Raw genomic sequence first — 25741 nt, forward strand, 5'->3', positions numbered from 1 at the left:
TCTCCCTGTGGACATGCCCATCTGTCACCTAAATATTAGATACACGAGTTGACTGTTTCCTAAGGGTAGTATAAGATCAAGGGAAATACAAGGATCTTTTCAAAGGAAAACCTTTCTGATGTATTGTACCTGCTCCTCCAGATCGCTTGTTGTTTTTGTGGTTGTTGTTGTGATATACTGACCGTCCTTTGGATTTCTGAGCAGGACTTGGTGTCCCACCTACCTGATCTGTTTACTGATCCTGGCCTGACTTTTGGAGTAAGTACTGTGAATTACGTTTCACATGTCGATGGACTTAGCTGTCCTAGTACAGGATCTGCTCTGCAGCTGAATATCTGAACTGATTAATTATAGTTCAGAATAACCCAAGGATTTATTCTCCCCTTAAAGCTCAGTTAAACAACAGTTGATGACGTTAAAACATCAAGTATTACATTGGCAGAAATAAACCAAGCTGCAAGCAGATTCATCTTTGAAAAAACCTCACAATCACGAATTGCATTATAGCCTCTATGAGAAAGTTGAAAATAAATGATAAAAACACTGGATGGAATTTGTTACAGTTAAAACGGAATGAATTGGATTCTCTCTTGCCTAATGTTCAGTATGAAATTATTATTATTATTATTATTATTATTAGCTTTTGGGATGCATCTTTTAGTTGCTTTATCTTGACCCGTTCAACAATATATTAATTCAGAACAATGCCCTTGATCAACATGATTTACAATCAACCTGTCACCTAACTCTCCTGGTTATCTGAACTTGAAAATAGTCATCCTAACATTGGTGCTAGTTTGTTATAAAATTTAGTGTCACTCATAACTAATTACAATTAATGTAAAAAAGGGTAACCCTGTACTGGTTAAGGAATATGGAAGATAGATGAACAGATGGTTAAAAATAGTACTTAATTTGCAAGGTTTTTATCTAATCATGTATAAAGTTATTTATTACTATTTTGTCCTAAGTAAATATAATTATACATACCGCAGCACAATACAGAAAGGTATGCAGTATAATACAACCATTCCTCCTCCATAATCATCTATCTAGTACAGGGTCATAATAAGCCTAGAACCAGTCCACTAGGCTTTATTCATATGCATCTGTGTATTTTTTGTAGGCCAGCCTTGGATGGTACAGAGTCAGGCGTGGGACTGCACCTGAGATGGTGTGCTGGTCAGCTCCATTTTCTCCTGGGACTTCTCCTTGGCTAATCGTGCCGCCTCCTTGAACTCGGCGAACTTCTCGGCAAACTGTGAAGAGTCCCGCAGAATACATGTACATTCACAGGTGTTTATGGTGGACAGATGGAAAACGTCGCAGGAGATTTTGAGCCGTGGGAGGGACTCTGGGTACACGGCAGGCATTTGTTATACAAAAAATTAATACTCGCTAATGGTGACTCTTACTGTGATATGAGTTTCATGAACCAAATCTGTGCATTATAAACCCAATTCCGGGAAGTTTGGATCACTATGTGCAATTTAATCCTCACTATGTGTTTATGAAGGGATAGTCCGACTGGGAAAACAAAATTTATCCTTTCAGAATGACTTTCTATCTACGCAACACAAACACTAATGGTTATAAATTCAAGCTTATTTCATAGAAACGAAGAACTGTGTTCAGGCCTAGAATGGAATATTTGTAACCCTCGAGACAGGCTCCCAGAAATAGTTTCTGCACTTAGCTACAGCAGTGTCTGAAGGAGCACACCACTCACACGACAAATGAAGTCTGGAACAAATAGTGTTAATGGCTAAGATTGGCTTGCAAAGTAACTGCAACAAATATACGAGGTAATTGATGATTTAATGTAAAACTGACACTAATGATATGTGCAGAATATGTTTTGATCACAGAGTAGCGGCTGCTGAAGTTATGGCCATATCAGCACAGGCATCATGCATATTCATAGGGAAAGAAGGTTTACATCCGGCAAGTTGGCTTCTTGAGTTGTTGCATGTGCGTGGGATGCTGCTTGCGAGATAATGGCAACACAGCTGTTTATTACTTAATCATGATTTCATAAAGCTCGTCACCAATATGGGTGGGGGGTGGTAATGTGAGTTACATGATCCAGTAGTCATTGATAGTCTTAAAAAAATACCAAGTTGCAGTAGAATTTTTCACCTGGCAAACTATACAAAGTCACTGGGGTGATGGTTGTTTTCACTGCCTGAGATTTTTTAAAATAGAGTTTAGTTTAAGTTCAGTTTAAGTCCCAGTTTAGTTAATAATGAAAGCTGTAGGCCAGTCACCATGGATATAGGACTCTGGCAAACAAAATAATGAACAAGGCACTCCAGTGTTATAATGTTATAATGGTTACAGCTATTGTGAATGAGTGTAAAATCGGAGGGCCAGTCTGATATTAGTGCTGTCAAGCGACCGCCTGATCATCGAAAGCTCCTTTTTATTCTTCAGAAATGACTAGCAGTTGGTTAAGAGCTGGGTGTGGAGCTGAAATATGCTTCTATTTCGAGCGACTGCTTGCCAGTGCTGGCTGCACGCGGTGTGTCCGTGTGAGGGAGTGGGAGATGCAGGCCGGTGCGTGTGCACGTGGCCGTGGGCGCTCTTGCATAAGTTTGAAATGCTTAGAAAGTAAAAGAAAGAGGCAGCCGCCTCCATTCACCCAAGCAGTGAATCACAGCGTACGGGGAGGAGGAGGAGGAGGAGGAAGGTGGGGTGGGTGCGGACGTCAGCCTCCCACACGCCGGGGACGGCGGCCACCCCCCTGCGAAAGCGAGGCCACCCACCTTCAGCAGATGATTCTCAGAGGAGAATCCCAGCCCATACACGGTGTTCGCCCGGCTGTCTGCCCACTGGCCGAACTTCTGTGACGTCTTGGTGAAAGTCATGTTGGGGGTGATGGTGCTGTTTATTATAGCCTGCGGAGATGAAGGCGGCCGCCCATTCAGGATGCTGTGGGAGCCCACCGGCTCCAGACACGTTTCACAGTGAAAAGCATGAGCACACTTACACTTCACGTCATGTCCACTTTTAGATGGGAGTAAATATCATCTTATAAATCATTAAATTGCACTAAATTCTGTAACAAGATCTGAAACAAAATCTTAGTTCTTAATCATTCCTAAATTTTACCATATGAGAACTTAACCATATACATGTCTTCATAAGAATATCTACAGTACCACGGTATTTAGTGTGTGTGTGTGTGCGCATATAAATGCTACTAAAAATGTATGTATATATGTGAAACACACACACACACACACACACACACACATATACATATATATACATATATATATATGATGTTTATTTTCATATATCTCTATGTAATACTTCTGTATTCTATACATGTTACAAATAATACAATATTTTGAAATGAATTGCTGTTTTGAAGAAGACATTATACATTTCTGCTATGAAATCTAAGATAGCTCTAAAAGTAAAACACTGAAGACATTCTGTCTCTGATGAATATTATTAGCTGAAATAGTCAATCAGAGAACATCCCCTGAACGGGAGCTAAAGCTAAGGGCACCAGCAGTGACATGATGTGCCTCTTGGCTGCCCTGATCCCATACTGAGCACCTGCCCTTTAACTAAATCCATGTGACATAAGTTTGCATGCCATTCTCTTAAGTACAGGCAGACGGCACCCGCTCTCCGCCACTCAGACCAGGAGCCAGATATTGGAGGAATTGGACACAAAATCCTTCTTAAGTGTTCAGAATCCCCTCCGGTCTGTGGAGGGGAGGCAATATGCGCCTGAAGTTGGCAGCATAAACCCGATTGGAAAGAGAGAGGAAGAGAGTGCGCGAAGCTGGGTCAGGCTGCCGACTCATCGCATAACTCCAGGCAGCCAGAGGGGTGTTAGGAACAGGGTGTCAACCTTCCTTCAAGGCTTCCTGAGCTTCAACCTGAGCAGAGACGTGGCACTGCCAAGGTGTAAAGTTGCTGATTATGTTCGAGCTCGAAGGCACCGGGCAGCCAAGCTATTAAGTGTTTCGAGTTTTGACCCGTCTGCCAGACTCTGCGAACCGATGTCAGTCAGGAACGCTCATTATGTAACGTTGTTCAAAAATGACTCATCAAGGACCCCTCAAGACAAAAATAATCATAACATTATGCCAAACACACACACCCACGAACAGTTATTGTTTCTGTTGCCAGCTGTGAAAAGAATCTCTAAAATCTGAATAACTTCCTGAATGCTAAACCTTAATTATTTGGGGGAAATTTGCATTTAGGTAGGTGTGAGTATACAGTATCATCTCTGTGTTCACATATGTCTGGTTTTCCCTGACTTATGATGTGCTGCAATCTCTCAAGTGTAGTAACTACATATTCACACATACACATATTTACATTTTCTACATGATGGCTCATCTGATCCAAAGCGACAAGCGTAATAATAAAATAAATTACTCACAACTAAACCCAGAGGAACTTTGTCTGCTTTTAGACAGATGTTTATCTGCACTGTGACCAGGGTCTCTCCCTGTGTCGGTTGGGACACAGCCAAAGTTACCATCTGATTGACTAACAGTCATCTGCAAAGCTGTTTTCATGGATGAACTCACTATGAACTCAGCATTACTCGAGATGACACAAACATAGCGTGACCAAGAACTCTCAAGAACACACTGCACTCACTTGCAAACTCTCTCCTAGCACATGCCACTAACCCTGTAAATTTCCTGCCTAGCATTGTCACAATCTGTTTCCACACCGTGCCGGTTCATCCGGAACACCGGGTACATCTTGTTCTTTATCTAATGAATTGTCCATATTTTACTCCTCCCGTTTTTCTTCCACCGGTTATCCGAGCTCTTCTGAAATTCTTGACATTTAGTAAAGTACTGACATTTGGCTAGCACCAAGGGTTTGGCAGGATATTGGCAGAACTTCTGTGTAACACCTACGCACAACATCAAGGTCATAATGGCCCACATCATCCGTGTCTGAGTAAAGGGCCAGGAGCTACAATCCTCTCATCTCTGTCACTCAGGGCAACCATTCATTCTTCAAGATGCACTGAAAATCCACCCCTTCAAACCTCTACCCACCACGCACTTCAGCCCACGAGCTGATAGAGCTTCTGAGTTTTGCGCTTTGTACAACAGCTTAGTTCATGATTTTGTAAATCCTATAGACTTCTATGATATGTTTTTGATAACTACTGATTTTTCACCGTTTCTTTTTTTACGTGCAAAGGTGAGGAAGATGACGTCAGGCTACTGGTTTTCACCCACTGTGACCCTCCACATCTTGAATCTGGGCGTCTGCTCTCCACCCTCTGCTCCTGCGCAGAGGGGGCTTAGCACACTTGCTGGTAGAGATACAGCTCATCTTCACTTGACTTGGCCCAGAAGTCTCAGGACACATTTTCAGGTTGTTTCCCAGGCCCCCTAGTGGCCAAGTTCTGCGATAAAGGCCTTGTGTTAGCAAGTGTCACAGGCAGGCCCTGCTGGGAGAACGGGGGCTAAAATGACGCGGCCCTGATCCGAGGGGGTCTCGCTTACGCGATGCACCGCCGGGAGGATGCTAAGCGGGGCGCTGGCACGGCAGCGGCACACAGGCTCCGCATGAGGGCCATGACAGTTGTGGTGTTGGAGAGGAGGTGTGTGATGAGCAGATTTGTACTTCACTCTGGGGATGGGGGGGGGGGCATTAACATCGGGAGGTGGGAATAGATGCAGTCTAATCTGTCGTAATGGCACTGCTGCCAGCACTATCTCGGCAGTTGGAGCATCATAAACATGAAGAAATAAAAAGAGAACTGAAGTTCAGTGTGGTTCTGAATGCAAAAAAGGGAAGCTGCTATTACTCAGCTCTACCTTCATGGTTTAAGAACAATAAAACATCCATCACTGGAAAATAACTACTGTGGCATTATGCTACCTTAAAAAAACACAATTTTTGACAGTTCTCATATTGTAATATTTAAAGTGGGAAATGCCAGCTTGGGACACAGGAGCTATGACATCCAAACCTAGAGCTATGACATCCAAACCTAGAGCTATGACATCCACACCTAGAGCTATGACATCCACACCTAGAGCTATGACATCCAAACCTAGAGCTATGACATCCAAACCTAGAGCTATGACATCCACACCTAGAGCTATGACATCCAAACCTAGACCTATGACATCCAAAACTAGAGCTACGGCATACAAACCTAAAGCTATGACATCCAAAGCTGGAGCTACAGCATCCAAACCTAGAGCTATGGCGTTCAAACCTAGAACTACGAAATCCAATCCTAGAACTACGCCATCCAAACATAGAGCTACGCCAACCAAACCTAGAGCTATGACATGCAAACCTAGACCTATGACATCGAAAACTAGTGCTATGATACCCAAACCTAGAGCTACGCCATCCAATCCTAGAGCTACGCCATCCAATCCTAGAGTTACGACATCCAAACTTAGACCTATGACAACCAAAACTAGAGCTACAATATAGCATCCAAACCTAGAGCTATGGCATCCATACTTAGTTTGACTGGAAGGGAGGCGTATGTACTTGTGGGGCATTATTTGCAAATATATTTCAAAATTTGACGAATGCTCAGTATGACATTGAGGACATGAGTTGTGTATTCAGCTGCTTTAAATTATAGCATACAGCCAAAAAAGCTCTTTCTGGTCTTTATACGTAAGACTGAAATCTATACTTCAAGGAAAGAAAAGGAAGAAAAAATGAGCTGCAAAAACCTGCTCCCCCAAAGTTATCGCCGGCCTTTCCCGATGCCAGATACCTTGCTGCTGACTTTACCGTCTCCTAGTGTAAATTGATTCTCCTGGTCACAGATGGCCAGATCAATGTGCCAGAGTGTGAGCTTATTAGAACACCTGCAGAGAGTCGCCCAAGCCGTCCAGTTCGGAGAGATAAGAGCGATGACATAACGGGCAACGTGTGGCTGATTAAGTACAAGGACCCAGGGACTGGCAGCTAAAGGCATTCCACCTACTGCTTCTGTTAGCAAATGTAACCACAGCTGTGTAGCCGCAGTCCATTCCAAGCTCTCTTTCAGGGCTATACTAACTAGCTTGTTTCACATTATACTCTGACCCATTTCCATCCACACCACCCCCATCTCTGCTGAAGTCATTCTAAAAAGGTAGCGGCGATAACATGCGAAACTACAGTAAAAGCAACTCGTTTTGTGCAAAAGTTCCCGCTACAACCCAAGCTGAATTGTAGAGCACAGAAGCTATTTCAGCCGTATAACAGCAATCGGTGCTGGCATGGACACACACTATACAGACTGTAGCCAGAGGCAACGTTAAGCAAAAAGTATCTTTAGTAGTTCTTGCCATAGCAACCTGCTCATCTGTGCTCTATTAATGTGGACTATACAAATGATACAATGCTTATGTTAATGTTTTAATAAATAAAATAATAACAAAGGAGGTATTAAAGATAAATCAGTATTACTTATTCAGAATTTCTGAAATCTTTACACAGAAATGGTAAAATTAATCATCCCAGATAGAACTGCCTTAGACAAATTTATTCAGTGTTTGTTTTTCCATTAACAGAATCGATTTTTGCACAGGAAGGGCTTCTCAGATTAGCTACACTATGATTTATGTAATAACTTGTCCGCACTGTATATGAAAATTCTTAAAACGAGAATTTTAAAAGGCAGGAAAAATAAGTTCAGTATAGTCTCTGCGTACTGAGATCTACTGATCAGGAAGTCGTCTAATCTGCAGAGATCAATGCTTCATTTGCGCAATGCCATTATATGCTTCTTTGCGAATTCTTGAAGGTTGTTTGTGTTTCTTCTCAATGGTATGTTTACCTCAACTCAGCTCAGCACACAGGCTGTTAAGTAATAAACTGTGGTCTAGTATTTCTCAAAACTAGCTTACCTAGTTTCATGGCATGTGTTCAGTGGAAATTCTTTGCCAAGTGCAAGTACAAATAGAACAGTGAGGATAGACTTGCATATCAACGTTAGCCTCTTCTGCTTGAGTACCCCTTTCAACGCAGACTGATGCATGTCATCTCATCACAGATACAGAAAGAAGAGAAGATTCTTTTTGGTCGGGACCACAGAATCATTATTTTGACAGAACACTCCATAAACTGTATCAATAAAGGTACAAATGAAAATTGCATAATACACAGTATGTACAGTTTTCCATATATATATATATATATAGGTGATTTGTAACCATTAATGTGTAAGACAACCTCTTCAGCTTAAAATGAGGAACCTTGCTGGACATTTTCACAAGTAAAATTTCCAAGTAACTATTCTGTTCTAGTTGAATCCATATGATTGAAGGGTTATGACTCAGGCCCCAAGCTGCATGCTCAGTGGTATTTGTGTATGTCTCAGTGGAGAGCAAGACAGGATAAGCGAATACTAAGGAATTCCTATGTACCTGCATTTGGAATTATACAAATGGTGAATGGAGTATCTTTTACATTGCCCTTCATAAACATTTATAAGCAATAAACATCACTAAGACTATCAGTGTTATCCATCTAATTTGTATTTTTCATACTAGCTAATGAGCCTTTTACTTTGGTCCACAACTGAAGCAAATGGCAGAACTTGAATTAAACTCAGTCACATGAACACAAATACTTGCGGTAAATGCACAATGATATTTTACAAGTGATGAAGACTATATGTACAACTGCCACCATGTTACATTTTCAATTCTAGCGTCTGAATACGATTCCCCAGTAATGATTTTTCTTTCTCTGGGCTGCACTGTGTGCTGTAATGGTGATGAGACAAGCCTTGCCTTCAGAAACACATGGCATACAATTGAACTATGGCCATAACACTGTGAAGTCATATTGTAAAACCCCGCTCTTCGGTTCTCCTTTCCTGATCTGTCATTCTCACTCCATTATCAATGGAAGCCAAGAGCACTCACTCACACTCAGCTTGCCTCGTTCGGTATTTCAGTGACCCTGGAGGTGCTCAGACATTCCCTTCTGTGACATTACTGACTGTCCTGCCTTACCTACGCGTGCATTAGCAGAGGAGAAGCACATACTTCATAAGCATTCACAGCATTCAAATGCATTTGTTCCCTAATCGAAAAGCATATTCTGACATATACTTTCACAAAGTTTATGTAACAGCTGGTGTAATGGCAGCAGTGTGGAAGACAAAATGAAAAGGTAGATATTACAGATCTCTTAACAGTAATGACACCGGTGGCAGCATTACCTTAGAGCCATCCAGGCTAATGATTCGGTAGACATTCCTTGTGCTGTCATAAAAATAGGAGACGGTCACTGCATGCTTGCTGGTGGGGACCCAGTTCTTTTTGGTGTTGGGGTCGATCTGGAAGACATGGGCACGGGTGCTGTAGATTGGCTGCTCCCTGGGAAATAGGAAAGAGGATCTGGGTAAGATCTGGAGGCCACAGCATGACGGTTTCCATCACAGACGCAGGGTCCTCACAGGCTGGGTCACTGGCTTACACACCAATTTTATAATTAACAATTTTCAAATTGACCAGAGAAGAGCTTATATGGGTATGTATACCCTATGGCAGTGTTTCCCAACCCAGTCTTTGGGGACCCTAGGACAGTTTTCCTCCCTTCCAGTTCCCAGGCAATCAAGACCACCACATTCCAGGAGGGAACAAAACTGTGGACTGTCTGTAGGTCCCTGAGGACTGGGCTGAGAAACATTGCAGAATGGCAATTCTTAGCGAAAGCAATAAAGCACAAAAGATTAAAACCAGAATGAGAGGGCTTATTCCTGCATGACCACACTGGCGTCTGGGACACTAACCCCAGACTGTGGACTTGAGTGTTTCTCTATACAATACAGGACTCAGGAGTGTGCCCTGGTTACAAAGCCTGTGCCCTAAGGGCTAGAGGAACGGTTAAGAAGGTAGCATGGTGGCTCAGTAGCTTTCATTTTACACCTCCTGGTTTTGGGATTTAAATGCTTCCTCTGCTCGGTGTAGCGCATGTATTTCATCCCAGGGTCACCGTCCAGAGACATGCAGACAGGTTAACTGGGGTCACTGAATTGTCTATTGCCCTACAAAGGTAACACAATAACTGCGTATTTTATCAAAACAGTGCGAAAATGATTGCAACTACAAAGTCCAGGGCTAAACTGCCTTTTTCTCACTTCCAGTGTCATTGCAGTACCTGTGTTTTGCCTCTGTAGGGTAGCATAGTGTGTGTGTGTGCCCCCCATCCAGTGTGTAACCCCCTGGCTGATGGCCTTTGCTGCCTCGGATCTGCACCAAGCTTCCTGTAACCCTGCTCAGGATAAGTGGGTAGATGGGAATAGTTATGCATAACCCAATACTATCAGGGAGCCTGAGAGTGAGAAGCAGAACGGCATCTTTACTTCCCTTGACACTACGCTTTTATTAGCTACTTCTTTGTGTCAGCTAGTGAAAAATCTTTCCTTTCCAAAACATCATAAAACCATATAGTCTTATTTCCAAGTATGAGTCTCCCATGGTCCATTTGGATGTAACCATGATGAGAGGCAGTACAGTCAGCAATATGAATTATGACATCTTTATTCCTGTGACTGTATGTTGCTTTTGTACACTATAAAGAACTGGAGTATTTGTTCAGATAAAAGTGACATGTACTGTAATATAGTTATAAATAAATGAAAGCCTACACCATTAAAATTTCTCACAGCCTGGAGTGTAAAAAGAAACCTTTTTCAACCAGTGACTTGGACAGACCTTACTATTAAAATAGCAGATTCAGCAGTCAGACTGAAATACACTGTCAGATTCTAATCTTCCCTCCCCTACCGCAACAGAAGTGCCAGTTTGTTCCACAGTTGTGGGACTCCTGGTCTAAACTGTCAAATGACGCACCTCATAGTGAAGGTGTGATGTGAGCTTTAGCGATTAGTTTGGGAGAGAAATATAGCTGAACCAGTCACTTGGGTAGCTTATCCTGGTATTGATTAAAAACGCATATTCACACACACACTCATATTTCTCACACACTGTAGTCATTCATACTGCATTCACTGGTACTGTAAACTTCTTTACAAAGGAGCACTGGCACACCTAGTAACATGTAAATGAGAATGTATATAATGGATTCAAAGTCTTGATCCAAGTAATGGCATAGCACTATCAGCTAGATGCAAGACCAATAACATAGGACTCAGGAAGAAGACGACAGTGGGCAGAGAATGTGCATCATTCATTGTGGCATTTTTATTAAATTAAAAACCGCTGCGCTGTGCACCATCGAGCACATTGTACAACGTCTCCTACACATTGCAGTTTCCCCAAGACCCCAGGTCCCACTGTACTTCACATGCACCTTAAGGCAAAGTACAACGCAAGCTATGCTACCCAAGAAAAATACACAGCTAGAAGCGAATGTGTAAATGCCAAAATCTCCGGTTAAGGTCGTATAGGTGATGACGACAGATTGTGAGCGAGGCTTCACTCATTCCCCTCACAGATCTTGAACAATTAGCGTACTCAGGCCATACACAGTCCTAAAGAGCTGCAGTCATCCTTGCATATGACGGTACTGAGAGTAGTGAGGATTTGTGGACTGCAGAGAGCTAACAGAGCTCTCTCCCTGCTCTGGGGGTGATGCTCTTTGAACAATTTCAAAGGTGCCACGCATAATTGAAATTGCAGTTCAACAGCATTGGCCACTTTAAAAGGAAAACACCCCCCCCACCCTGAAAGAAGGAGAGAGCTATGAAGGACCCCAGACAATTGGTTAATTTCTCCAGGGCCATCGAATTCCACTTCCTGAGTTAAGGCCAAAGAATATTACTCCTTCTTCATTCTTCAAATTGTCCATCTATCCATCCATTTTCTGTAATTGCTTGGCTTAGTCAGGGTCGTGGGGGGTTGGAAACCTATGGGCACAAGGCAGGGAGTAACCCAGAATGGGACGCCATACACTCATACAGTACACCATACACTTATACAGTACACCATACACTCATACAGTACACCATACACTTATACAGTACACCATACACTTATACAGTACACCATACACTCATACAGTACACCATACACTTATACAGTACACCATTCACTTATACAGTACACCATACACTTATACAGTACACCATACACTCATACAGTACACCATTCACTTATACAGTACACCATTCACTCATACAGTACACCATTCACTTATACAGTACACCATACACTCATACAGTACACCATTCACTTATACATGCATACCTATGGGCAATTTGGTAACTCCAATTAACCTCAGCATGTTTTTGGACCGTGGGGGGTAACCGTAGTAACGATAGGAAATCCCACAATGACACTAGGAAAACATGCCATTGTACAGATTCTACAGATTCTACATGAGAGTTGACATATATCACCTATAACCATCCATCCACTGATCGATCGATCGAACCATCCATCCATCCATCCAGTCGTTTTCTGCCGCTAATTCGGGGCTGGGTTGCGAGGACAGCAGTATAAACAGGGATGCCCAGACCTCCCTCTCCCCCAGCCACCTCCTCCAGCTCCACCGGGGGAATACCACAGTGTTCCCAAGCCAGCCAAGAGATACTGTATGATCACTCCAGCATATCCTGGGTCTGTCCCGGGGCCTCCTCCTGGTTGGACATGCCCGAAACACCTCCCCAGGAAAGGGTCCAGGAGGCATCCTAGATAGATGCCCAGACCACCTCAACTGGATCCTTTCAATGCAGAGGAGCAGCGACTCTACCTTGAGTCCCTGCTGAATGTCTGAGCTCCTCATCCCATCCCTAAGGCAGAGTCCAGACACCCTGCGGAGAAAACTCATTTCTGCCACTTGTATCTGCAATCTCATTCTTTCTGTCACTACCCAAAGCTCATGACCATAGGTAACAGTAGGAACATAGATCGACAGGTAAACCTTGGGGTCTTGTTCACCTATACCCATTTAATTGCACTGAAAACGGAATTTAATATGACAATGTCTGTTTCCACCCATTTCTTCATCTCTCTGCAGCTTGCTGCAGGTCACACTCAGATAAATATGCATTAAGCGAATCTGGCCTGAATTAAGAACCTGAATGACATCCAGACACTTCAGCTGAGCACAGAAGGCTTCGCACTCCTAGTATACCTCAGGATAAGGAAACAAAACAGCATGTGACACATCGGCAGATTCAAGTTGTTCATCTGCAACGGCTCCACAAGCCCATAGCGTGCCACTTGTCAAAGAGGGCTTTATACAATCAACTGGGACCAAATGAACTCACTTACTGTGGTCCACAATACCAAGAGTATAGGCCCGGATAACACACAGCTTACTGGTGCTTATCTCTGCTGCGGAAAGTTAATTGTTCCCTTGTCAGCACACAATACCAAGCCGGCCCAATTTTTTGCAATATACCGCAGTATAATTTAAGATTATTCAGAAAGAGAGAAAAATTCAACAGAAGGCAAATTACCAGCCTCAGCTTCACGGCTTCAGAGTTAAGCTGTTCATAAACTGTATGCCAATACTGAAATTGGAGATTAATGTATAAAAAATTAATTATTGTGTAAATATTAAAACACACAAGCCTCTAAGCAGGCCTTCAATGTTCACCTACAGAGAATAAAAACCTATGCTATATTCAGATATACTATGTACAGTAATGACAAAGTAGCTATCTAATATCTGAAATCATATAGTCTGTATGTGGAATATTCTGTGCATGCCCTTTGCTGCTGGGATCCAGGCTCACGTACTTCCTGCTAATATCCTATGTAATCTCTGTCTCTTAACATTTTCCACCCAGTTACAGAATATCAGCGCAAACTCTGTCCCAAGAACAAGCCCTAAAAGATAATCCTGGAAAATGGTTTCCGTCTCACAGCTTCAACATATCCTTGAGACTGCATGGGATGTATACCTAAGAAGGCACCAGCTACATTTAGGAACTGTGAAAACATATTAAGAAAAACTGTCAAAAGAAGGACTGTTTAGACCTGATTCTACTTCAAGAGCCCATACATTGTATAGGGTTTGTATCATGTGTGCATCTTTGGCTAATTTCTGCACTTAGTCCTATCATACAGTCCAGTCTCTAAAGGTAGGATTGCATGTCAAAGACTATAATACTGTGCAAATGTCTTAGATTGCTACAGTATTGACATTTACATTGTCTATGTCCATGTAAAACATCGATTTTATGTCTGTCAAAGTGTGTCAGCTTACCATTTCAAAACCTCTCATCAAGTCACCAGAGTATTTGAGTTACTATCAAATACACCCATACACGGCTAACGAGATGAGAGAGGGGCAGCTTTGGGAACCAAACGCTGTTCTTTTAGTCATACAGCAAGATATCCGTAACTGTAGCAATTCATATTCCTTTTTAATGTATGGCTGTATATTTGAATATATTGTAATGTTAAATATTTTAGACACACTATATATAAATGCATACACACTGCCCAGATGAATAACTTTAAACCTAATTTTCCTTGCTTGCCTAAGCCTTTCACACAGTACTATAGGTTCCTCCTCAATGCCTTGATTATACAGCTCTCTGATGCGGATTGGCCCCTCCCATCCATGATAATGCTCTGCAAGGACACAGCTAAGTGTCCTTCAGGCACGTTCAGCCATCCATCTAGCTGGCTGCTGCAGAGGGAAATGCCGCATGGCATCATTTACAATGCGAATTACATTCCATCTGGGGAAACGTGACAGCACCTCACAGCTGTACTCTATGAAGAGTATTACACCAGCAAGGGCGCCATTCAAAAAGGGATCAAGATGCACTAATTGCAAAAATATCACAAAGAAGCATTCTGGATGAAGATTCCATATGATGGTGCCACAACAAAACATTTGTTTTGGTGTTAGATCTGATTTTTCTTCTTCAGATATATAGTGTATATAAAGAATAGATTACTAACAAAACATGCAAGAAAAAATCATTATGTAACAGTAACCAATTTGTCTATGGAATTTATCTAGGGAAATAAGCATTTCATCCCTTAGAACACCTGCTTTAGTACTTGGTGAAATAACCATTGTTTGCAAGCACAGCTGTCTGACATTTCTTGAAGTTGGTCACCAGGATTGCGTGCAGATCATCAGGAATTTTCATCCACCCCTCCTTGCAGACCTCCTCCAAATCTTTAAGGTTTTTAGGCTGCAACTTGGATAGACGAAGCTTGAGTTCCCTCCATAGGTTCTCTATGGGATTAAGGTCCGGAGACTGGCTAGGCCACCCCATGACCTTAATGTGCTTCTTCTTCAATCACTCCTTTGTTGCCTTGGCCATATGCTTAGGGTCGTTGTCTTGCTGGAAGATCCACCCGCAATGCATTTTCCATGCCCTGGCTGAAGGAAGGAGGTTCTCATCCAAGATTTTACAGTACATGACCCCATCCATCTTTTCTTTGATGCGGTGCAGCCATCTATACCCTTGGCAGAAAAGGTCTGGGATACATTAGAAGCTAACATCAGGTGTCCCTGTCTGACATTTTCAATGCAGAAGAAATGATCAGGAATAAAGATCTGAGTGACTTTGACAAAGGGCCAAATGATTATGGCCAAATGACTGGGTCACAGCATCTCGAAAACAGCAAGGCATGTGGGGAGCTCATGGTCAGCCGTGATGAGTACCTACAGAGAACGGTCAGAGCAGAGAAAAACCATAAACTGCTGACAAGGTGTTGGGCGGCCAAGCCTCATCAATGCAAGATGTGAATGAAGGCTCTCCTGTGTGGTACAAACCAACAGAAGGGGTACTGTGGGACAAATGACAGATAATTTTGATGACGATCACAGGAGTAATCTGTCATGACACACAGGGCATCTAGCGCTGTTTTTAGTCAACATTATTCACATCATGTGGGGGTGGCCATACTGTTTTGCCTCATTCTTGTATAATATTATACATACAAACATATTGCACACGACAATAGACCTGATTTGCCTGATCTTATATAATCTGACTTTATAATATTAACACCAGACTACCAGGGATCTAATGGTTTCTAATTGAGCAATTCAGATAAGTAACTTTCACTAATTTCTTCCCCCCCCCCCGGGCCATTTAGTGGGCTATCTGTCACCTCCGCTGTAAGGATACTGAAGCAAGTGGGAGGCGAGTGAGAAAGGAAGTGAGAATGCACAGCCAAGTGTAAGGCGTCAGCGTGCCGGAGAACGCCATGCCGTGCTAACTGGTGGAGGCGCAGAGCGTTACTGCGGCATTACTCTGGAGTTACTCAGCATCACATTCACAATTATTATGCAGCTACAACAAAAAAGCACACAGACTGAGTCTCCAAATGCCTCCTGAAAGTCAATGAATCATTCAGTTAGTGTTGAGTAGTGTTTCTCAATCGGATCCTCAGGGACCAGCAGACGGTCAACGTTTTTGCTCCTACCGGGAGCTGGGGGGAAGCAAAAATGTGTCCCGTCAGTCAGGGAGCTGGGAGAGAGCTAAAATGTTAACCTGTGCATCTTTGAGGACCAGCTTGGAAAACAGTAGTGCAGTGTCCTACTCTTTTTTTTTTTTTTTTACTTCAACTCTAGTTCACCTTTGTTTGAAATTGGTCATCGGCATTTAAATAATTAAGAATGTCACAAAAGTACCAGCTGTGACCCAGGACTGAGTAATTTGTTACTGGATGGATGGGAAGAATTAGAGTTTAAATAGCAGAAGATGAACTATTCTTTTTAACAACACTCTGTCACGGGACGCATGCCTGGGGGCTTCTTGTTGTCTGGTGGTTCCAATGGCTCATGGACACAGCACATAAATATCACCGTCATTAGCTCTCTATCTCTCCATTTCTGCATTTCATACCATCTTTATCTGATCATATGCTATGGAGAAGGGAATAAGTGCCTACTCGGTTTTTGTACTGAAGAAATAACTAAACAATATGCTACTCACTCTATAAAGAGCCAGTATCAGAATACAGTAGATATCTATAATCAGCATGAAAGAAATTACCATAATCTTAATGTATTCTCTCTGTTTATTTGAAGTTGAAATGTAATCACTGGATTGAAGCTTGAGGTGTTCATTCCTACATTCATGGTGTAGTTCTACCTTATGGCCAGCAGATGGAGGTGCCCTCAGGCCTAAAAGCTCCATTTACTGAATATTGCCTGAATGGGAATCAAGGGTGTGGTACATTCCTGGCTACGGTGTGATAATATCTTCTTATGTTTTCTACATATACTATGGAGTGTTTTACCTTTTAGAGCTGACTTACCTCGACCACACAGAAACTCATTCACAGTGCTGGAAGCTTTCTGTGAAGACCTGTGCTTACAACTTACTGTAGCAAAAAAAATGTACAGAACTGCTGCTTTTGAAAAAATGTAAACAATGAGATCAAAACAATTAGCTGAAAGCTCTTTATACACAACTACAAAATAAATAAAGCATTTACACTATAATAAAATAAAAATGTAGTAAATTTGTTACTATGCTAATATCATTAAAGATGCAAAAAAAATAATAATATGAATTTAAAAAACTGCAGACAAGTGATAAACATTCGGTAACCCCAATTGCTCCAGGACACTGTCTGGCCTTGTTCTCTGATCCTTCGGTGTATGTTGCTTTGGATAAAAGCTCCCACAGAATCAGGGTTACCCAGTTCCAGTCCTGGAAGGCCAGAATCCAACACATCTACCTCAGTTAATTGCCATGTTTAGTAGGTGTGTCTGGGCAGGGAAATCTGCAGACTGGCGCTCCAGGACTGTTAGAAGGGAACCTTGCACTAAATTAATGTTAATTGTAACATTTGCTGAGCTCTTTTCTGAAACATAGCACTCAATTCCACCAGACTCCTAAACTGCTGAGGTGCCTGGCAGTCTCCATTGTCTTCTTTCTGCCTTCACGTCATTATAAGTGAGTTTTATTTTTTTTTACTATTTATAAAGATCTGCCACATTGAACTGAACTGAGTGAGTAGGCCTCCAAACACGCAAACCAAGTTCAATCTAATAAAATCAATAAAGGTACATTTACAGGCAAGATGCATGATTTTCCCTTCATAGTAATAGACTAAATGTGCTGCAGTTAATCCACAGAGGTAACCTGGGGGTAAAGCATGGATTTTAATTTTAAGTTGGCAACATACAAACCGATTTGTAGTGCAACTGGATCTGTTATTATCCAGTATTATTAACCAAATGCTCTCTCGCTGTCTGTCTGTGTGTGTGTGTGTGTGTGTGTATATATATATATATATATATATGTGTGTGTGTGTGTGTGTGTGTGTGTGTGTGTCTGTCTGTTTCCCCAAAACCACTTATATGTAGTATATCAAGATGAGCCTGCAGTCACTCTCGGGTGTACATAGGATGCTAGTTCATCACAGGAAATGAATACTATACATCAACCACTTGCATTTGGCCTATAGGGGGAAACCGGAGAACATGCAAACTCGACAGACCAATCACACCCACACTCCTCATGCCTATGTTACGTGATTCTAGATGACACAAGAGCACAATACAAGAGCACAATACTAAGCTTATTAAAGGGTAACATTTTTTGCTTAGAGATTTGCTCAGAAACAGCAAATTGAAATGATTATGCTTGCCATTGAACAGCTGAATCACTTCCTCTCTGACGATCTGCTACAAAATTTTTGTGGCATTACAGATGCAGCATTGAGGGGAAACGGTACATTCAATGGACAGGTGACTCAAGAAAATGCTGGAATCATCTTAGCAGCCAATAAAACCAGCAATTACACTCTTTAGTCACTAGCTATAAACCCAATACAGAAATTCTAAATATGAATCAGTTATTGGTCACGCAAGATGTTCTGCATTTTAGATACAACTTCTGCATTTCAGATACAAATTCCACAAATAAGCTATCCCAAGATGAACTGGGTATGAAGGCAGGGGACACACTGGACAGAATGCCAATCAATCAAAGGGCACACATCACTCCAGACTCAGCAGGACCCAGTACTAGACGAGCAGGTATGGAAAATAGATAGACAGGACGTCTTACACTTAGGGTGTTTTTATTTTGATTTATCACACTCTGACATCCAAAAACCACAACAACGATAGCTGCACTGAAAGATAAGTTAATAAGTAGCATTGTTTGAAAAAGAAGCATAAATGACAATGATGCCAAAGGAACAATATGCCAAGACTGCAGAAACAAAACACCTATCTGCACAGAGGATTGGCCAGAACAGCTGGATATAATTAGCCTAAATGGAATACTTAACCCCCCCACTGTCTTGCTCCAACTCTGTTAACAGATGTCCCATGACATTGGACGCTGCTGTGGAAAAAGCCTCTGCTTTTTGGGCAGAGGGTGTCTGAGGAAACGACCGCCATGAGAACTGCTCCTAATTTGGCAGAGATGTGGAGGGAAGAGGGTCGAAGAGAAACTGGCCTAACTGGCACGTGGGAGGGAGCGCAGAGATAAAGCTGGAATTCTGCATGTGGAAGCAGGGGAGAGATATGCAAATTTCACTTGGGTGTTCTAGTGTATTTAAAGAAGTAGAACAATGCAGATATCCGCAGAGGGAAGAGATATTCAAAAGCCAATTCATTTTAAAGCACCCTCAAATGCTCAGTGTTTTAGAAAATTTATGTGAAAAGGGTTTGGTTTAGGAATAGATGCTCCAAACGGAAAGGAACTCCATCTTCGCAAGACCCATGGTTGAATGTTGCACTGGATTCCAGCAACCCCTTGCCAGAGTTAGTCTGAAAGACGGCCCTGCAAAGTCCAGGAGCCTTTCATAAATAGACCTCAGATGGTGAAAATCAAGTGATAAAAGGAAGTATCCGGTATACTAAGGAATGGTTGCCTGACATGCAGGTACTGTATGGGTAAATGGATAACAAAGCGCCTGCACTTCACACAGAAGGGCACAAAACCTTTGAGCTGTCAGAAATTTGGCAAGTGCTTCAACTGGCAGACGGAAAAAAAAAGAATTTTATAAAAGAACACCCCTGTCTTTTGTTTTCCTCTCTTTTGTTTAGATGACAGTTAATCTGGTGCTTTTGGTCTCCTGGTGAAAATAAAACTTTCCCGTTTCCTTTCCCAGATAAGGCGAAGGAAAATCTAAGGTTATTAACATTTCTCGTCACTGGTATAGTCACTAGTTACCCACACAGGAGCAGAAATTACACAATTAGCTACTAACTAAACTAAGAAATCCTCTTACGTCAGAGGATATATAGTACCAACCCCCCACCTTCCTTACAGACATATATCAATGGGTCTGTGCTGTAGAACAAAGCAAGACTAAGAACGTAGCAGCTCAAACTAGCCCGACTATAGTATCCTCACTAACTTCGAGGTATCGCCCTACTCCTATGCAGCATTCGCACGGCATGCTGGCCTGTGCCAAGCATCATGCTTCTGATGATCACATTGTTCCTGCAGACCTTCTAATCCATCATTTCTCTCCAACCTCTTTTTGGAATGGCTATACCAATTAATGTCATGTTATGTCAAATGCAGTGCCCTTAAGTCTTTGCAATGGAATATATTAGGAAGGAATGGAAAGTTGCCCTTACCCATCAGAGGTCTAGGAATGAATAGGTAACTTGGAATGTAAACCTGTACTGTTACTTATCGTAGGTGAATGATATTTGGCCACAGCCTATGATGTGAAAACCTTCTAGATTAAATATACAACATAATATAGTCTGTAAAGCATAATGCACAAAACAAATACAGCGTTTGATTTAAAATTTATATTTCAGTTTGACTGACTTTGGGTAAACGGTCACTTCTAGAGGCCACTGGTATAATAATCTTCTGATGGCAAACAGCTTCACCTGGTTTATGCAGAACCAAAGCAGACAGAGTCACACACTGTTATTATAAACGGAAGAAACAGAACCAAACCATGGCTGTAAGTGGCAAAGCCACGCTCAGAAAGTGAGCCTTAGGCCGCTAGTAAAACCGACTGAGGAGTACGGTGCGCTGTTACATAGGCTACCGGGGCGACTGGGGGGTGGGGACAGCTTTGTTATGTAGGTTCAGAAGTCCAATAATTCACAGAAGGCAGAGAGAGATGCCTGAAAGAGAGAGTGGTGGAGGGTCCCACCACTTTCAGGTTTGCTGCTCTGCTGAAATCCAGCACTGTGTGGCATGCCTGCTCAGCCAAATCACACATACACACGACAGATAACTATTACTCAAATCAGAATGTGTCCTTTCACAATTTACCACTAAATAATGAAAATGCCCTCTGCTCATACACAATATATCAAATGTACTCTCCGATGCCACAACTGCAACATAACAATGTCATGCAATTTGAACGGACAGTATTCAGATATTTCAGTTTTGTCATAAATCCACCCCTTCATCTTCCATTCAGATTTTTGTTTCAGTTTTGAATATTTAAAGGAAGCTGTAAATGCTCATACCAAGTCTTGATCTTTGCAAGTATGGCTTGACAGCACAATCTCTAAGTGATCAAAACCTTTTCAAATATCAGGGATGAATTATTACGAGTTCTATTTGGTCCGATAATAGTTTTATTTTGAAGGACACAGCAGCCTGTTCTTCAAATGTAGTGCATTTCATGGATTACTGACCTCGCGAAATTTCTCATAAAGACCGGGATGTCGGTCTTTAAGATGCTTCCCCAGGTTTGACTTGCTACTTGACTTCGCCGCCACAACTTTGCAGCACTGTTTGCATAGAGGCTTATCGACATCCTTAGCCTTTCCATGCTCGTCTGCAAAACACTTCCAAACGGCACTTTTGCGGTTTTTTTTTTTGCGAAGCGCTTTCAACTGCAGCATATGTCATGTTCGGCCAACTCCATAAGTGTGTGTTAACTTAGTGGTGCTGTGTGAAGTGTGGCGAATGAGGCGAAAGCCGCACCGTTAGTATCAATAATGGTGAAAATTAGTATTTAATCAGATACTAATTTTTTATATCTATTGGTATCTGTAAATCGATTTTTTTGACAACCCCAGTGTCTCATTATTTTCAACTCCAGCGTCAGCTATAGCTTCCATTTCTGATCTTTCGCGGTTATTTTTAGCAGCGCAGCAGTGAAAAAGGTTCCCCCTTAAACAGTTTCCAGCTGCACCAATTTCCAAACGTTGTGTAGGCTATTTAAACCGGTATTGTGGTATAAGAAAAATGGTTTTCGGTATGAACACCATTATACCGGGGTTATACCGCCTAACACTAGTTGGCCTACTGAGTAACAGCGGAACCATTGGTCTTTGAATGTTCTCATCAAGTCACGTGGGTCTTCTCCTGCAGTACAAATACACTGAGCAATGAGGCTAACTGGCATATTGCTAAAGTGTTGAAAATCTCTGTTGGGCCCTTAACCCCCCCGAAATGTTCCAGGGGTACCTCAAGCTTCACTCACAACTGTATATATGTGTCTGTATATCTCAAAAAAGAGAACTGTAATGTAACCAGATAATTGTACAAATGGCAAAAAAACATCATTCCATTTAATTTCACTGCAAAATGTCACTCTTTCTTGAACTGAGACTTAACAGACATTCAGCTGAAACATGGTTTTCTTACAAGATCTGACTTAAATGTATCTGGGAACAATTATTCAAACCCATGGCCATATCTACCATTGAGGACACTGAGGTCATGTCCTTGGTATTTTTACTGGGGTATTTGGTTGAATGATGTGCTGAGAATAAAGCTAATCGAGTAACCATTTGTCAACGTAATTATGTTGGACTCAAGCAAAAACACAAGATAAAAATTCAGAATTTATTCTATAGTCTTAAAAATGTTCTCAGCAGTTCTCAGGCATCCCCTAGGAAGGGGTAACATGTTTGACCTCGGTATTTTAAAAATACTGACTAAGGCCCTCTTCAACTCCAATTATCACTAATGGTAACCTAGCACATTGGGCAGGTACACTAAAATTATACACTCCTAGACGATTAAGGAATGCATCTGACTCTACAGTAAGTAAGTAATGCACCACATGCAGGTATAAATGCAATATTTATATCACTCTCATTTTTACTTTCACTAGAGAGAAATAATAATTAATGATTAATGCTCATATTTCTATCCATAATTAAGCATAAGTTAACAACCATCCATCTTCCAATCGATGAGCTAGGTGGAGTCTGAAGCCTATCACAGTCAACATCAGATACAAGGCGGGTTTAGACCCTGGATGAGATGTCAGTGCATCACCATTTACACTCCATGGGCAATTTTGAGACATTAATTAGTATATTGGCATGTCCTTGGACTTCAGGAGGAAACTGCAGTACGCAAGTAAAACCTACCTGACACTGGGAGAACATGCAAACTCCACACACAGAACAAAGGCAGGGTTGGAACCCCCAACCCTGGTCATCTGAGCAACCATGCAAACCATAGCTTAACACGCACGCACACATGCACACACGCACACACAAACATATACATACATACATATGCCTTACTGTGCATGAAAGCAGAAAGATTTATCACACAATGAACTAACAGCTGTCATGAACTGGTGCCAGTTGAACCACCAGCAAGATAAAAAAAACTAGTCTGGCTAAAGCTCCATAAACCATTGATCACAGCATGGCTGTAGACCACTGAGAGACACATACTGTACTGGCCTCTACTGAGAACACTGTCAAGATCAGTCCTTGTTTTGTCCTGTTCTGTCCATGTCCTCGTTTGGCCAACAGGTGTCATTGGCCATCCTGTTCTTTTCTCTGTTTAGTACCTCTCACTATCCCTAGTGTTTATCCCCTGTCATGGGCTGCTGCATGGCTGAATGGGCTGAGTATGTGGCTGGGAATCTGTCCCTCTTGACCATTATGGGTTCAAGGCTGGCCAGGGGCCTGCTTTGCTGTTGACCTCATGGTAATTATGTTTCTTGTGTGTGTTTTCAGTATCGGTTCCAGTATTTAGTGTGTGTTCTTAGTTTACCCCTCGCAGTCCTCTTTTGTTTCTAGTGTTTTTTTGGTTCAGTTTAAAACAAAGTTCCCTTGATGTCTGAAAGTTCACTCCTTCCCTGCATCCTGTTTTGAGGAACACTGTTTAAGTGAAGAGGTTCCATAGGTTCTTTGAAATAATCATGCATATATGTCATGCACATATAGCCTTCTCTCACCAACCAATACATGTGGATGCTGGTACTGTCTAGTCTAGAATATTGCTGCCCACCAAGGACCATAAAAGCACAGGCAGGCAGAGTGCTGTCCACTTTGCTTTACTCCGTATGTCCCTCTGCTATCTGGCTACTGTGCTTCATCTGTGGTACCTCCACGAAATTTTCAGACAGTTTTAACCATTTGCCTGGTGGTGGGATGAGCTTATTGGATTGCAGGTTAATTTTCTATGAGGTTCTAAGCTCCGAGTACCTACAATCTCCATATTACTCCATACAGTTAATGTCAGGATCAGGAAAAAGAGAGAGCATCACATGTTATAAATGTGCCAGTTGAAAGAAATTTTTATAAGCAGATTGCATTGAAATATAAACACTGTACATAAGCTTAATTATTCATCTGATTGCATAATTACATGCTTTATATACCTTACCATGTAATGTACCTTTATAGAGAGTATGGCACTGCAATGTCATAAATAAAGCTCTCTGTGTCCGGTCAGCATGACTGGCAGGAATGTATGGGTGGGTCAGATAGAGCACTGAGGCTCTCATGGGAGTATGCATTATATATTAGTGTTTTTGGAACAAAATTATTCCCAATATCAACCCATCCAGTGTGCACCCCAGCCTTATGCCCTGTGCCGCCTTGAATAGCCCCCCCACCTGCTTCATGACCCTGACCAAGATAAGGAGCTACAAGATGGATGGATTATTCCCAGTATAGAATAGCAAATTATGTGCATCATATAATATTTGCTATGTATAAAAGTAGTCCAGATTTTACAAACATTTTATTTAATGCTAGCTATTTTAAATGTATTATAAAATAAAAATATTCAAATAACTTGATAAATATGAATTTGAAAGCAAATGAAACAGGTAGTCCGGACTGCTTTAAATATTTAATGAATTTGCAGTTTAATTTAAGTGAACTACACTGAGGTAGGCCTATTTCTCTAACGCTAACAGAAGGCAAGCAAACACCTCCTACAAGCAAATATCTTTCGTTTATTGTGTCCACAGCAACAAAAGTATGTTGTGCAAACATCACACCAAACCAATGCCTAAGAACATACAGGTGACTAATACAAATTTGTATTGTTACAACTGTTAACCAAAAACCAAAACTACACAAAAAAGCAGTACAAAGGTTCATATGCAGCCATTATCTATACTAACTATGTATACATAGTGTAATCCTCTAAAGACACGTGACCTTAAACTGTTCTGTAGATGAGATATGACAAGATCAACATTAAAAGAAAGCTGAATGGTTTATTTTGACATTGGGAAGGTCATTTCCATTGCAATCCCATAATAATTACAATTACTTGCTGATGCTGCGCCGCAGAAACAAAATGTTAGCTTGGTGTTCTGATAAAATTTCACCCAATAAAATAAACTCACTGCACTATGTGAGTTACTTTGCCTCAGTTTTACCTCACATAATGAGATCAAGTTTTAATGTACAGTATAAGCAATTTGGCAATTTTCAGTGATCTAAACAATTAATATTTTTATACAGTATACTATAAATAATATACCATTAAGTTTAATTTGATTATAATCAATACATAAAAGGTCAATGAATCCATCTGAATAATTACCAAGGACATTCAGGTTTACTTGAAACTCTATATAACACATTATTAAAATGAGGGACTCAGCTACTGTTTTAAATATTTAGTGGTGATAGTAACATAATGCAAAGGGACATATTTCCTTTT

General features: G+C 41.5%; 1 protein-coding gene across 3 annotated transcripts in view; it reads right to left on the reverse strand.

Annotated features, from left to right (window-relative positions):
* The window catches only part of LOC125745644 (homer protein homolog 1), a 51084-nt gene that overhangs the window by 16919 nt on the left and 8424 nt on the right, over positions 1-25741 (reverse strand). For all 3 annotated transcript variants that reach the window (XR_007398726.1, XR_007398725.1, XM_049018670.1), the window contains exons 2-4: positions 9188-9344; positions 2766-2897; positions 1167-1259 (exon numbers count right to left, since the gene is read on the reverse strand). Coding sequence is in view for 1 of the 3 variants with exons in the window: in XM_049018670.1 (XP_048874627.1) it covers positions 1167-1259; positions 2766-2897; positions 9188-9344 (382 nt within the window). In the remaining 2 variants the exon portion in view is untranslated. The remainder of the gene's footprint in view (positions 1-1166; positions 1260-2765; positions 2898-9187; positions 9345-25741) is intronic.

Source organism: Brienomyrus brachyistius, chromosome 7 (genome assembly GCF_023856365.1).
Source record: "Brienomyrus brachyistius isolate T26 chromosome 7, BBRACH_0.4, whole genome shotgun sequence".
Lineage (NCBI taxonomy): Eukaryota > Metazoa > Chordata > Actinopteri > Osteoglossiformes > Mormyridae > Brienomyrus > Brienomyrus brachyistius.